General features: G+C 36.1%; 1 protein-coding gene across 1 annotated transcript in view; it reads right to left on the reverse strand.

The window, feature by feature from the left end:
• CDC42BPA (CDC42 binding protein kinase alpha (DMPK-like)) overlaps positions 1-16,434 on the reverse strand; it is a 125,454-nt gene that overhangs the window by 33,619 nt on the left and 75,401 nt on the right. Inside the window, exons 17-20 of the mRNA XM_009586969.1 lie at positions 11,093-11,198; positions 10,324-10,472; positions 8,946-9,037; positions 6,173-6,249 (exon numbers count right to left, since the gene is read on the reverse strand). Of these exons, the coding sequence (XP_009585264.1) occupies positions 6,173-6,249; positions 8,946-9,037; positions 10,324-10,472; positions 11,093-11,198 (424 nt within the window). The remainder of the gene's footprint in view (positions 1-6,172; positions 6,250-8,945; positions 9,038-10,323; positions 10,473-11,092; positions 11,199-16,434) is intronic.

Raw genomic sequence — 16,434 nt, forward strand, 5'->3', positions numbered from 1 at the left:
TCCTTGATGCTCCAATTTACTCAGTTCTCTACTTCCCATTTATTTATCTCTGTACTGTGATATTTTCTATCATTTACTATGACACGCCTCTCAAATGCCAAACTTCTATCTTCTGTAGGCAATTCCCATAACTAAACACATGCCCTCTGCTAAGGGCAAGGGAAGAAACAGGCCCTCATTTGAGATTTGCTCATCTTCCCAACCTGCATCTACCTGATCAATGAGCTTTCACAAAGAACTTTCATATTGAAATGAGAAAGTACCCAAAGCATCTTCTCCAGTTACTGTGATATTCTGCTCATAGGATTACCAAATGAAATACTCCAAAAGCTTTTAGCCCACAGCTGTAAAACAACAAAAAGCACAGCAGCAGCAGCAAACGGTAGCAGCAGCACAAGACATGCAGTGAGGTAAATACACAATCCATACATTAAACAAAGGCATGTACATAACAGGCAAAAAATAAAGGGCCACATAGAGTAAGACAGCCTCTTACACGTCTGCCTTTGTTAGCTGGAATACAGGAAGGAGAGCGCTTTAACAAAGAAAGGAGGAGAATATGTTACAAAACCAAACAGTGACACATACATCAGCTCAGAATTCGTCGCTCTATCTCCAGAGGTAGTGTTTAGACACACACAAACATGTTCATTTTTACAAGTATTTCAAAAACAAGATATTCTGGGGCAACAAGAGGGAAGAAACATCAAAAAAAAGGAACAGTTATTTTAAAGTCTGTATTTTTACGCTGGACAATAGCAGTGAAACTGCAGGCTACGTTACACTAATAACTTGTAGTTAGCATCTCTGTACTTCGAACAAGACGAATAAAGCGATCTCTTGGAAGCACAATGTGTCCAACTTAAAGTATCATTAAGAACCAGAATTATTCTAAACTTAATTATGAATGTGCAGGTAGAGTCAGGGCTCTCACCACACACTACTATGGCTTATTCTGTTTAATAATGAGAATTTAGAACACAATTTATTCTGTGGTTATTTACAAAGTTCAGATTTGTTTAGTCTAACCAAAGCCCATAGGGACTGCACATGAAGACAGACTGCAGGAGGATTTAAGAAATCTATTTTTAATTCGTAATGTGTTGATAACAGGGGAAAAATAATATTTTCTACCAAGTCAAGGGAAAATGGGATTCCATTTTATTGTTATTAAATAATCACAAACTCATCTTTAAATAAAACAAGTTGATTGCTTCTAGTAGCTAGTGAGATACACAAAGATCCACCTGGCAAAAAAACAAACCCCAACACTTCCATTATCAGACACTTCTAGTGAACACAGGAGACTTAACACCTAGACAACGTTACTGAGAGACAGCCTGCAACACACAGGAGAAACAGAGGCAAAGTATAGAAATTAGTATATTAGAGCCACTGGGAGTGACTTCCCTCCCCACCAAAATCAGAAACCAGGGACAGCCAAAGCCCATTCCTACTCCCCTTTGCACCCTCCCATTTGCACAGGAGATGCAAGGATCATTTCTGAATGCGTGGGCTTTCACAGCTGTGAGGATTTAGGCACCGGTTCTGCCAACCTGACCAAGTATCTTTTCAAGGAGGGACAGCTGGAACCAACAATGACTGCTAGTCATCCGAATAGTGAGCTACCACTTTTCTTGCTCAGCATCTGCAGGCTACAGAGGCAGCGGGACATCTATTTTTACTTCTCTCCAGTAGAAATTGGAAAACTATTGCTTTCTTCATTGAAAAAATTAGAATTAACTCCAGTCATTTACAGAATGATATAAACAATTATGTAATTTAGATGGCAGACACACAAGACATACCCACCCTAGTAAACTCCAAATGTAATCAGTGGGCCAAACTCAGTGCTGCTTACACATCTATACGTTAAATAGACTTCAGAGATCTTGCAAAGAGTGCTATGTAACTGCAACTGCATATTATTTTACACTCCCTCTGTCATTTCTTAATGAAGCACAGAGGCTGAAGAAACAATAAGGGCCATCAGTAATATTTACTTGGGGTGCTTGATTACAGGAGAGGTTTTCCTGAAACCCATACAATATTGCAGCACTGCATGAGTCTGACCTGAGGACTTCTAATTCTTCCTTCATCTTAATATAAAGAACCCATACGCTTCTCAGGTTTGACTGAGCACAGACTAATTCTTCTTGAGATGATGCAAGAAACACTGCCCTTCAAGGTAACTACTGTCAAAAAGAGATATTGGAAAGGGAATGGAGGTCACATTCAGTGGGGAGGGATTTTTAATACCCTTATTTTCATTTAAGTCCACCTACTACATTGATATTGAAGCAACTCAATGAGCTAAAACATAAATAACCATTCATTTCAATAATTCAGAAGTTATATATTATGAATTTCTCTGTGAATGAATCAAGTAATTGTCCAATAAATGTGTCCTGGTTTCGGCTAGGATAGAGTTAATTTTCTTCCTAGTAGCTGGCATGGTGCTATATTTTGGATTTAGTAAGAGAATAATGTTGGTAACACACTGATGTTCTAGTTCTTGCTAAGTAGTCCTTATACTAAGTCAAGGACTTTTCACCTTCCCATGCTCTGCCAGGTGCACAAGAAGCTGGGAGGGAGCATAGCCAGGACAGCTAACCCAACTGGCCAAAGGGATATTCCATACCATATGACGTCATGCTCAGTATACAAACTGGGGGGAGTTGGCCAGGGGGGCAGCAATCGCTGTGCAGGGACTGGCTGGGTACTGGTCTGCAGGTGGTGAGCAATTGCATTGTGCATCACGTGTTTTGTATATTCTTTTATCATCATTATTATTATTATTATTATTTTCTCTTCCTTTGCTGTCCTATTAAACTGTCTTTACCTCAACCCACAGGTTTTAACTTTTTTCCAATTCTCTCCCCAAAAAAAAAGAAGAGCGTGAGCGAGCGGCTGTGTGGTACTTAGTTAAGGACTGGGGTTAAACCACAACAAAATGAAAGATGCAGAACTGACTTTAAGCACAACTTAATTATACCACCTTTCACCTACTAACACCGTCATCAGCTTTATCCCTCTTTCTAATAAAGACAGGTAGCTCAACAAGTCTTACATTTGTCTGCAAGATACTCTTTGCATCTTTGAACAATCAACTCTCTTCTGCAGTTTTGCCAGATGAGAAAGAATTCTGCCCTGGTGTTAGAGACATTAGGCCCTGCCCAGTCCAGTCCAGTCACGTACCCTTGCCCAATGCAACTGAGGAAAAAAATGCTCCTGTTGGCCTCAGATTGAAGATGTAACAGGAAAAGTTTGATTTGGCATGTAGCAAGTCATCCACATGCAACAATCTACACATTAATACCTGGCATTTTACCTAAGACTAAAAGATGGGCAGCTGAAAAGATGTGATCTGAGTGGACCAATCAAGAAGAATGTCTTAAAGGACGTACACCCACAGTTGAAAATTCTTCACTTGCATAGATTAAAAAATGTGATTTTGTCAAAATGCTTGTGAAAAAAATATGCTGCCTTCTTTAAAAAAACCAAAACAATCAACAATAAACACAGAATAAAGTACTGATGTCCTTCAAAACCAACTAGATAGCAACCAGGAAAACTTTCTTGTCTTAAGTTTCCCCTTGCAAAACAGAATATTATCAGCTACTCTGCCACATATGTACTTCAATTCTCTTTTAACAGGTTTTAGGAGAGAGTATGAGATATTTTTAAAGGTAACTTTCTATGAAAGAGCCTGCTGTTACAAACTAGGTGTTCCTAATACTCAGGCAACATAGAGAACACTTCTTTAATCCAGATGAAGGATATAAATGTTACTCATTTATTGTAGATTTAGCATGACAGGAAACTGTACTCTTGTTTTTTTAATGTAAGAAAATTCCAAGAAAATTCCAAAATATCAGCAAGACAAAGTTTTCTATACGCTATACAAAAATGCAGGCAAGTACCTTCTACTATAGTACCACAGATGTACCTTCTCATTTTGTCTAAGGTATATATACCTGATTTACAGAAAAAAAAACATCTAGAAGAAAAGCACTCTTTCAGAGTTTGTCAAAGGAAATGCAATCAGTAGAACAGGCCTGTATACTATACCCTCTTTGTTACACCCTTCACAGCAGACGTTTCTAGAATAAAATTAATTGTATCACATTTTAATGCAAATAGGATTATACTATTTTAAAGACATATGTATAAATATGTGTGTATGTGTATACACATATATACAAGCACACACAGACGTACACACACAATATACCTACAGAGTTGTAACGGATGGTCCTCTACCATGGATGCGTAGTATATACTTCAATTTTAAAAAACTTATTATTATTTCCTTTCATGTGCCTACCACTTCAGTATGGAAGAAATATAATGCAGTCAATTTTCAGCTTTTAACTTAATTCCCTTAGTATGCAATTAACTAGGGTAAATATTTAAACACTGTCCTGATAAAAAACTAGCATCTCAAATGGCAATAAAAAGTAGTAAGTTCAGTTATAATGAAAATTGCTTCTTACAATATAGGCTAAAAAAGAGACATCGTTTTATTTGAGCAAACAGAAATTAACTGTATGCAAAGAAAACATTTTCACTGAAGTGATCAGAAAACTACTGGAAACAACTAATGGTAAAGTAATAATATGAAGCAATAGAACTAAATGAAACAAACGTGCCAGTGATTTTGGAACCATTTTCCACAGGCCACATCAGTAGATAAGGCCCAAAAGCAGCTTCTCCCCATTAGAAAAACTGTTTGCTGTTAAAAATTCTTCACCTGCACCTAAAGAAAAACATTTACTTTAAAATTGAACATCCATCTATATAAATAGGTGTAAGTATGCTATTATAGAAATATTCTGCTCTCCACTGCACTTGCAGATTTTTTAAGTTGACTGCATTAATGTTTGAATATTCCAAATCAATCAACTCATCTCTGTTATTGAGGGATTTACTGGTTTGAAAGTCAAAGACTTACGTCATCCATAAAATCAATCAATGAGGATGAAGAGGAGGAAAAGGAATCCTATTTTAATGAAAACAGCAGTAAAAAAAAAAAAGAGAGAGAGAGAGAAAGAGATGGATGAAGAAAACTGTTCAGTATAAATAAAAGTGCAAAAATAAAGAACTGTAAATAACTAGTGCCAGTAACAGTTACCTCAGTAAGTTTTCATTAATTGCCTTTCATAGACAATTAATCAATAAACTACCTGTATAAAACCCAATGTTCTTCCAGCGTTCACTCACTAAAATAATATTCCTACACTCCAACAGGATTTTTATATTGAAAGTAACTTGTAAGATAAATAATTAAAAAGCAAATTAAAAAATGGTATTAATTGTGAGGACTTCAAGAGAGAACAATGAATTAATGAATACACAATGAAAACAAAGTAAGTTTTGGAACATCAGTAACATAAGGGATTATGCTCTTTCATAGCTAAATGTGATGACCTTGTACACCCATCAGCAAAAAAAAAGGGGCAAATTTTAGACCAATGTATAACTGTAAAGGTGCTGCCTTGTCCCCTCTGAATTCAGTTTCACCAGTATTTCACCCCAGCTGTTCTTTTAAAAGAAAAATGATGCATTGCTTACTGTTGATTAAAAAAAGAAGATATTAAATGTATAGTATCGTTTCAATTTTTTTCTTCCAAGTTTTCTACCTAAACTGGTCTTTTGTCTGAAAGTGACAAAGGAATTAAACAGATTTATTTTTTAAGTATATAGGATCTGTGGAGAGGAGATGAATAGCAGTTATCTGGATTTTACAGATCTGTGTAAAATGAAACGAACATGAAAACAACCTAATAAATATACAGTGACTTCATGGAATACATTCAAGAATTATTTACGTATTTTCTCTCATTTTTACCAAACCAGTATCCACATTACTTAGCGTTTTTCTGAATACAAAGAAAGACCATTTGAACAACTACGCTTTTCACGGTCCCTACAAAATCAGGAAAATTTCTGCATTCAAAGTTTGAGAGAGAATTCACTACGATTACTTGTTCAAGAGAAGACAGCCAGCACTGTAAATGACAAACAATTCTCACATATTATTATACACAAATATAAATGGGGCAATGTGATTAAAATACAGTGGCAAACTCTCAGCAAATATGCATATAACCTGCACATAACAGCAGTAGTTCCACTGACCAACAGAAAGTTAGAATAGCTGTACACTTACTTCAAATTGATCCAGAGCAGAGGTAGGCGCATTCAAAAATGCCAAGAAAGAATTCTGTGAGTCTTGGTGCTTTACACCTAAAAAACAGCAGCAGGTTTTTAAGCTACAGAAAAATGACCTTTTCATGGAGGACCTTTGCCTTGCTGAATCAGGGTTTGAGTATCCACCTGAACCACCTACATGTTTTGAAATGAGTTGTCACATTTGGTCTGTTTTCCAGAGTAAAAGATTTTTTTAATAGCCATACAGCCACTAAACAAGCAGCTTATGTTTAACTAACCTTTTCCAAGCTAGGATGTGTGAGCGGTGAATTCAACATGAAAACATACTGTATGTACGTGTCTATTATGCAGAAGGCACAGGTTTCTAATGTGCTTATGTCCATTTGCAACATGCACGGCATGACATACAGGCATACACACTAACGCAGCAGGTGTCATCCCTGCTCTAGTCACACGCTGGATAGCCTACCGTGACAAGACAGCTTTAGCAAACAGCGAGGTTCCACAAAAACGTACGGAACAGGCTGTTTGAGGAACACACTGCATTTCCAAATAATAAGAGTTCCTTGACTCATGCTCTATGCCTGTCTGCCAGCTCTCACTTTTGAATGTCCAGGAGTAATACAATCCCGGTTAAAGCTTCAGATGTCTCTGTCATGCTACACCGTTTACACAGTTTTCAGCCAGCAAGCAGAGCAGGAACGCTGCATCCTCTGGAGCTACAGAGGCTGGCACATCTTGACTGTTATTTTAACTTGCTTCAACTTCCCCCCCCCCCCCTTCTTCTTTTCTTTGGGAAATAATTCAAGTTGCTGTGTGGGTGTTTATAAATCACAGATGTGTACAAACTCTAGCTTCCTGAACACTATAAATACATTTTTTATATATATACTTACTACGACCAGAGCCTGCAGGACTGTGCGCATCTCAAAAGACTGATGCTATCAAAGGCCACTTATTTCTTTTAAAAAATGTCAGTGTCTTGCTCTAACTGGCCGTATCACCCTGTTTGCTCTAAATATAACCCACAGTGAAGTTACAAAGAACCCTTTCCTCTTCAAAATACAAATACACTGAAATCCCAATAAAAGAGTAAAAATAATTCTCAAATTACCTGCTACTTTATAGAATCATTTTCAGTAATCTTTTCCCCCACCCTCCTCAGTTTCTGGAACACATTTATAAAGAGCAAAGGATTCAAGTGCTAATCTAAGTAATCCCTTCCTAGATATCAGTTTCCACACACAGGAAGTTACTCCACCACTGTACATTGACTACATTTGAATCCTCTATAGAGTTAATGATTCAAACTTCAATATATTTCTTCTTATAAGAGAAAACCAAGTCCAAAGATAATAAGGACTTTGGATTAAGGCATATTTGTATCAAAATATTTGAATAGTTGCAGTAGAATCTTATTAATTTACTTCAGGCAAAAAGCATAATAACTAACTTTTCCTTGAACAGTACATTTTCTTTTTTTTTTTTTTTTTAAAAAAAAAAAAAGAGTAAATGTTTATCTCTATTTCACAAAAACAATAAGATTTTAAACACTGGAAAAAATACAGGGTAAAATAGTAATTATAAATTCTTACAGATTGTTTAACGCAAAGGAAGATTTCAGAAGCCAAGTAACTACGCGTAATATTTAAGACAGTTCAAGGATCTATAAGTGAAAGCTAAACATGACAAAGCATTATTGTCTCCAGGTAGATGCCATCAAGAGTTCCCCTCCAAGCACTTGGAAGAAGCATAATCCTGGTATCAGTGCCAAGCATCAAGATGAACAAGTATCAATTCCCTAAATCTTATTTGCTAATCAGCATCAATCATTTTTTAATATTCTGTATAGGTTTGTATTATTTTTACCAGTCAACCAGCACTTGGAGGCCTATATATAGGAGATGAATGTTAACTACAATACATTATTGATTGACACGCGTTAGGTTGCAAAGGCTGAACAGTATTTGACATCCCTACGCAGCAATTGTTGTCAGGATTTTGAAACTCTGGAGTTCAAACAGTTCCCTACAGAAAATTAGGTAATTCCATTTGGTCTGAAAAATCACTTCTTCCCATGGGACTCATAAGATACAAATATCAGAGCTACTACGGGAACTGCAAAGAATCAGCCAAATCATTAATCAACTCTCAGTGAAAATTTTTTTCATTTCAGAATTACCAAAAAGTCTCTTTGCCCAGCAACAATGCAAGTACTGTTAGACAGATGCACTAGAAATCCCAGAACATGTTCTTAATACCACAGCAAAGCAAACATGACCACACTGCTCACTACGTGGTTACAAAGCCAATCAACAAAGTCATCCCAGAAACACATGAATGCCTCTGCAGTTGTTTACTCTCGGTGTAGACAGGGCCAAAACATTCATAGATGAAGAACACTATGATCAGTATTGAAGTCTAAATACCTTCACCCATCATAAAGGGAAAAAAACTATAAATATATCTATACTTCTAACAGTTTTCTGGCAGTAAATCACCATACACATGCCACATAAAAATAATGCAGTTCCAACTCAAATAATACCTTACTGGTCAAGTATATTAACAAAACTGAAGCGTATTACAAGTATGTATTAGAAGTGCAAACGCAACTGCTGTGGGTACATCTTAACATGCAATTGTTGCGCTCAACATCTTGTATGCCAAAGTCTGTTGGTATCATAGTTTAGTTGCAAGGTGACACTTAATTGATAAGATGTACCCACCAACATGAAACATGTTATTTACTTGGATATCAGTTGCCATACCCTTTTCTGATCTAAGCTCTTCTGTCTCCTTTTTCAGCCTTTCAATATCTGTCAACAGTTCCATGTTCTTCTTCTCCGATTCTTGCAATTTACTTGAAAAGAATACAAACAAAAAATCTACATAAATATTGAGAACCCATGACACAAGTCACTTTTTTTTTGTCCATCTTTGCATGCTATTTAAAAATCAATGCCCAGCAAACTCCATGATGTCATCAAATGCCAGAATGAATTCAGAAATCTACTGGGACCCGTTTAGTATGGTATCTTAAAAAAAAAAACAGAACAAGCAATTAATTGTCCCTGTTTACCCATTAAATAGGCTCGTGTTTCTAATTTATAAGTAATTGTGTGAGCTTGTATCCTGTGAATGAGAAAAAAAGACCACATGTATTTTTACGCTTAAAGATTGGGTGATTTTTTATTTGTTAATTCACAGTGCCTGTGATACTAATAGATTATGTTGAACTATTTTTCTTCTCAGTTACTTTACAGTTAGTTGTTTCAGTGCTTTCCAATTCACAGCTGATAGGTAACACTACTATGCATTTCTACCACACTTCTCATCCTTGCCTATCAAAGCAAACACTGGTTCTCCTGTTCTTAGAGGATCTACAATTCTGCCTATTGTCATGTCACCTGGCCTGAAAAACACCCAAGTCAGGCGGACAACGTATTCCCACTTTATAGATAACATACTTGAATCTCAGCTCTGTCCAACTGCTTTCCTAAAGCTGCAGAACAAGTCAGTGCTCTGAGCTAGATGGAAGCTGGAGACGTAAAAATGGAATGTCTTCCTACCAATCCCCTGCTTCAGGCATTCACCCAACTCAGAATAAATTTTGTAATTTGGGGGGTGGGGTGGGAGGACTGGGAGAGAGGTCTGAGGAAGGAATAAAATAATTCATAATCTTCCATAAGCTTATGTTATTGCTGTGCAAATCAGTATGCAATAATTGATTTTCATCAGCTAACCCAATGCAGCTATCAATAGAATGGAAAAGAGTATGTTCTAAGATACAAACCCAAAATCTGCTTGCATTTGAACTTGTTATCACAACTAGGAGAGATTCTATTATTAAAGAGAAAGTGTCCCCTCTGAAAGTCTTCAAGATTTCAAATTTCCCCAGTAAGTGTTCAGTTGCTTACACAATGAAGAGAGATATGGTCTTTTTTCACATTAAGATACAAGAATATAAGGTATATAAGGATATACCTTATATATAAGGTATATAAGAATATAAGATATAAGGATATGAGAAACTGGCATATCATTCATTATCAAATTTTGACAGACAAGATGATAGTTAAAATCATGATTTGATGACACTCCCTGGGAGGTATCAAAGTAAATTTCCATCAGAAAATTCAGTCTTACCACTCTGTAGAGATACAGGAAGCTTTGACTTTATTCAACTCATCTTGAATAGCCTGTTTGGCTCGGATTTCAGCATCAAGAGCAGACTGTAGTTCCAACCTTGCAGACATATCCAGTTTTGCAAAGCGGCGCATCTTCCAGGGCATGTCCTAGTAAAGAATAAAAAGGGAGAAGAAAGAGTAAGAGGGAAGAAGGCAGAAAATGGGGAACGTAACTAACTTCAACAATTACGTTTCTCAGTCTATTATGTTCTTAACATGAAAATTCATTAACTCCAAAGTAATCTAAAATTAAAAAATTAAAAGAGTATTTTTATTAGTATTATTATTTTTAAACTCAAGTACTAAACAGGCAAGATGAATGTCTTATGCTGTCATGATCTCAAAAGCAAAGAGCTTTTGTGAATTCAAGTTTTGATATGCCTTAATTCAAATGACAGCTATGAAGGACATTCACATTTCAAAAGTGAAAGATTCTAAGGCTTTCATGACCCAAAGTGTAAATTTCCTTCAACAAATTCATGTATGAGTATAAAGTAGCTACTTGAACAACATAATAGATAAAGTCACATTATAAAGATATTGGTGTTTAATTAATTGATAAACAATAAATTCGCTACTCAGTTATTCAGAAGGGAAGCTCTAGGAAAAGTCTAACTTTTGACTAACACAGGCTCTACAGACAGGTTATTACTGCAGCTGAAACTATCAAATTAGTGTTTTTTCAAACAAACAAAAAAAATATCTGACATATGGAAGTAGAGTCTTACTGTAGCTCTTGCACCCAAACTGGAGTTCCTCAGGGCCTCTAGTTCTTCTGTCATTTTAGAGGCTAAGGCTTGAAGATAACCTCGAGCATCTTTTTCATCACTTACCCTAAACAATTACATTAGAAGAAAAAGGTGTTTTAACCAAAGAATCTAAAGAAAAAAAAACAAAAGTCCCTTCAACAAAGTAGCAACCAGAAACAGAAAAAAGCAGAATACAAAACAAAAATCAGAAAACATAAGGAAACAAAAAAAACCACCAGTACAGAAAACCACACAGAACTAAGCTTTCACTGCTTTGCAGAGTTCCATTAAACTATATGCATCACTAAGACAAGGAATAAAAATTGAAGAACTACATATTTAAGGAAGTAATATATGTCTCATACATAAGTGTCAGCTACCTGAAATTGAGACTGTGGGAAAGAAACATTTCAGGATTCAACCTATTTTTAGGGAGTAAATTAAGACAAAATTTATAACCAATAATTAGCAATTCAACCATCCATATAACATTGACTTTACTGTATCAATTGACTATGAGAACTAGTAGTTAGAATCAAACACTGATGTTATTTCAGAAATGCTAATTAAATAGGGAGAGTCTAATTCTAATGTTATTAAACAGTATAAGCCAGAAAAGGCTCTCTCATTCCCCGAGATTTCTTTCTATTAAGACATGTTTTCTGGGTGTAAACACATCAAGGAGGAGACATGTCTGTTTTTCAGATTCTTTGATCATCAGTTACAAAGAAAAAAACTTTTTGTGATTAATCACAGCAGAAGGTTCTTCCTTCACTTTGCCTCAGGTATTAACATAGAAAAGAAAGTTGCTAAAAAATTATCTCACTGAAACTAAATAGCTTATGTAAAACCTAAAACAAACAAACAGAAACAAAAAAAAAAAAAAGAAAAAGAAAAACCCCCAAACCCCCACCATTTCCTTTCACCTTACATGCCTGGCTCTGCACATACTCATCTTGCCCACAGAAGAACAAACTCAGTTCTGCAACACCAGGGCATACCCAAATCTCTGAGCCGGTCTCAGAGACCAGCATTCTAATACCACAGCCTGATGAACACTAACCACAGAAATGTTTAGGATGTGCTCTAAGTAACGATCCTCAAATAGTTTTAAATAACTTTCAGGAAAGTGGGAAAATATTTTTTCTACTTCATGGAAATTAACTTATCCTTGCCTCCTGATTGTTCCTTAATAACTGTAATCCTGAGTATGTTGGACTGGAGATGAGAGTTCTCCAGATGGCTGAATTTGTCTCTTAGTGACCTCTCTGCAGAAAGGGATCCCCCCTCCGTGACTACAAAGCAAGGTAAGTTTCTCTGGTTGATACTATGGGGTTCATACACACAGTGAATATGGAAAAGGTGCTGCTTGCAAGCTTACCATTAATGAATAAAAATAATATCATGTTTCCACAAAGATTTATAGATAGTCACCAGGAGGCAAGAAAGACAGAGAGCACATACTTTGAACTGCCACAGGCAAGAGAGGAACAGAAGAGCTTTCCCATGGCGGCCTTAGGGCAAGATCACAATGCAAAAGCTATGGGCTAAACATCTCCAGGTTGCATGGACTTCTGGGTGTGCAGTTTAAGATTTATATAAAGAAGATTGCTTTAATACGGAGGAAGCTAATGCAAAAACATTGACAGTTTGCCACAAAATTCCCACCCAGCATGAAAAAGTAAGCACTTAGTCATGCTTTGGGCTTTATCATCTTTGTCTCCTGGCCAGAATTTAGTTCAAGAGGTAGGGAGGAGCCTAGGAAAAAAAGAAAAACAAAACGCATGTCCTGACTCTATTAAAAGTCAGTGAAAGTTTTGATATTAATGAGTCAGTATTTTTCCCAACGTATACCAGAACTCAATGGAAGCCGCACGCCAACTTTTTTCCCCCATAACATTCTGGATGAAACACATTTTGACGACCAGATACAGATAAACTTGGCCTATACAAACCACTTAGGGTAGAAGAGTGGGCAAAAGAAGTGAGAAATAGCATAACATGTTCTTGAGGGAGGTAGGGGGTGGGGTGGGGGGCATAATGAAATGCATAGTAAAAAGAAAAGTGTGTAATTAGGAATAAAAAGAGTATGAGGTTCTCAAGGTGAGAAAGTAAGTTTTCCTGATGTAGATGGGAAAAGAAATTTAGAAATTGGTGTTTGATCTTCTCTATTTTTAATGATATGTAAAATCTTTGCAGAAAAAAAGGGACAATGCCAGATTAAAAATAAAATTGAATTGGTGCCTTATTTTTTAACTTCTGTAATTAAAGATGAAAAACTTTAAATGTCCAATTTCTTTGTCAATATTTATCATGCCATATAGATCCTTACTCATGGAAGGTGGGAAAACACTTCAGTTATCTGGTTTATGATGCACAGAACCTTCAGGCTCTAAATTCTGAAAAGTTGCACATGCAATAACCTCAGAGAGATGTTCCACAGAACATGTAGAAATCTAGAAAATGAAAATATACCTATAAAGTCAATTTTTGCAAAAATTTATACTGACTAAGACAGTAAATACAAGCAGTACAATTTAGAGCTGAGATACGGTTTTGTTGTCCACTAGATGGCAACATTCTCTCGATAATGAGATTGATTAAACATGTGAACCCAAGAGTTCTTGCAGTTTTTTGATTTGTTACTGTTTTGCTGGGTTTTTTTTGCTTGGTTGGCTTTTTATTTAGAAGATAAAGCAAGAATGGTAAAGTTAATCTTACTAATGTTTGCCTCCTTGCCCCCGCTTCTTGCAGAGAGCCCTAACAAGCACAGCAGAAGACCTAAGGAAGAAAAGTTCTTTAGGTTCCACTCAGAGTAATTTCTTTCTTTACTGAAAATTTAGATTAGATGAACTGGTTCTGTTTTCATATATAACGTAAGTGCCCTTGCAAGCTTAGTTCGTTAACTATAAAGAACCTAGAACAGTGATATAGTACAAATTCCTCTAAAATTTAATTTCATGTTTTAGTGGGAGCCAACATCATGACAACCTTCAAATAACCATTGACCAATATCTAGTATGTTATTTGTCAGGCTGCTAGGAACCTCAGACTCTCTGGGTCTCTCCATCTGGGATACTTTACAACACAAAATGGACCCAGAGGACTGGAGATTTTTTGTTGAACAGGAGTGATCTTGAAGCCCTGGGATCTTACGCCAAGCTGCATCTTACCTGATTTAAAAACCCCAAGGAAGTCTGTGGGCCATGACTCCCATTTCTCCTGTACTTTCTCAATGCTTTTAAATTTCTGTCTTCATATCACTATGTTCAAAGCCTCCAATTTAATTATTTTCTTTTCCCCTGCTGTCTCCAACAAAACTTGTTTTTTAAAACTACTTCTCTAAAAATTTTCAACATTTCACTCTGCTCCCAAACCCTGACATTTCCCCCTCCCCTCCAGAATTTCTATTTTATAGATAATTAACCTCTGATTATTCTTACCTCAAACAATGCATCTCAGAATTTTTCATATTTTGAGTTTCTTTACAGTTGAATTTGCCCAGGATTTTTGCTAAACCTTTTCCACAATTTATGTGTGCTTTCTTCTGAGAGCAACCAAATTTCAAAGAAAAAAAAAAAAAACAACTTCGGGGCTTTTTTGTATTTCATTTAACGCAAAGTGTTTGGGTTTTTGGGGGTTAGGGTTTTTGTTTGGGTTTTTTTTGTTTGGTTGGTTGGCTGTTTTTTCTAATGAGATCAATAATTAAGATAAAATCAATCATAATACAGTTGATTGGGAAGATATCTAGACAACAAGGAGAATATTAACTGAATCTTTAGTAAACAACAGTCACAGCTTCTGGCCAGCTGAACCTAAGCCTAACATCCACTCTATAGGTAAATCAGGTAGGATTTAGCTCATCCATATAAACATACTCAACAATACAGAATTCTTCATTTGAACTAGTTGTCTACACTTCCTTTTCAATCAGTGGGGAGAAAGAGAGGCTTCTACAGTACTAGTCATGGGATATATTTTAGTTGTCTACCTTAGGACTTCTAAAACTAGGTTACATGAATCCCTCCCAGAGAGACTAATAAGTTAAGATGCTTGTCAAGTACTCTGGGAATCACTACCAAGATTTCCATCGACCTCCTTTCTGCAGCAGAACAGAAATACTGTACCATGGCTATTTAAAAGATTCCTTTTTAAAGTGAATTAACCTCCTGTGCAATGAATCTCTTTCCCATCTCCCACAGGAAAATTTATAGCTGACTATAAAAGCCTCAATATTTCTTGTCAAGGAATGATGAGTGATTTGGCAAATATAAACTTGTCAATATAATAGCTCCATTAAGGCTGAATGATCTGTGAGGGTCTATTGCTACCACTTTAGAATTTGCAATGAAAGTTTGATTCAAGTGTTTATATTAAGATTTTGACTATATTTATGGCATCTTGGGATAATAATAGCAAAAATAAGAAGGCTTTTGTACATTTGCCCTAAACAAGATGCAAGAGAGCACAGTAAGAAAGAAGGGAAAGGCTAAAGGGAACATGATAGGCCATTAAAATTACTCACAAGTTATAAAATCTGAAAGAAATAATAATTTAGAAGGGCCCAAGGAGTCGTAAAGAAAGTGACAATCTTAACCACCCAAAACCGGACTTGAATAGTGGGGCAGATTTCCTAAGAGAGATATCTGTTAGATGTCAAAGCACTCTAAGTAAGTACTCCTTGGGCTTGTGTTACTTAAAACAGGGCTAGAACAAATCCCTTGAACTTCCACAGGCAGCTGAGCAAACTGTTTACAAAACTAATTAATTCCATCTTCTGCCTCCTATCCTTCATGAATCATGGTACAAAAAGAAGACGGTAGGCAAAACCCATTTTTAAGAAGTGGAAAGTATGCACCCGAAATACATATTTTAAAGTAATATTATGTGAAAAATCTGTTAGTTTTGAAGAGGACGCTTAGAAGCTCTACCCTACTTTGTTAGCTCCAAGGCATTCTGCTGTCATACTGAAGAGGTGGACAGGTATGGATTTAAATTGCATGTTCTTCTGAGGAAAACATAGGCTTGTGACCGATGAAGTAAGATTAGTTTTCTTCAAAATCAGGGTTTTTTTTTTTTTCTTTTAAAATGTTTATTATTATTATAGATGTTTAAATACTTCATATAGCACCCCATGTTCCACAGCAAAAAGTCCCCAGAGAAGGACCTAGTGTCAGTATGCAGTGCTGAATTCTAAGGACAGCAGATGGACTTGACCAGATTATCTGGGTAACACATGGAAAATCTAAACATAATAAGAAAAAAATGTGACCCAAGATATGGCCTCACATAGCTGAAAAAAATTTAACATAAGCAGAGAG

Source organism: Fulmarus glacialis, unplaced genomic scaffold, assembly GCF_000690835.1.
Source record: "Fulmarus glacialis isolate BGI_N327 unplaced genomic scaffold, ASM69083v1 scaffold861, whole genome shotgun sequence".
Taxonomy (NCBI): Eukaryota; Metazoa; Chordata; class Aves; order Procellariiformes; family Procellariidae; genus Fulmarus; species Fulmarus glacialis.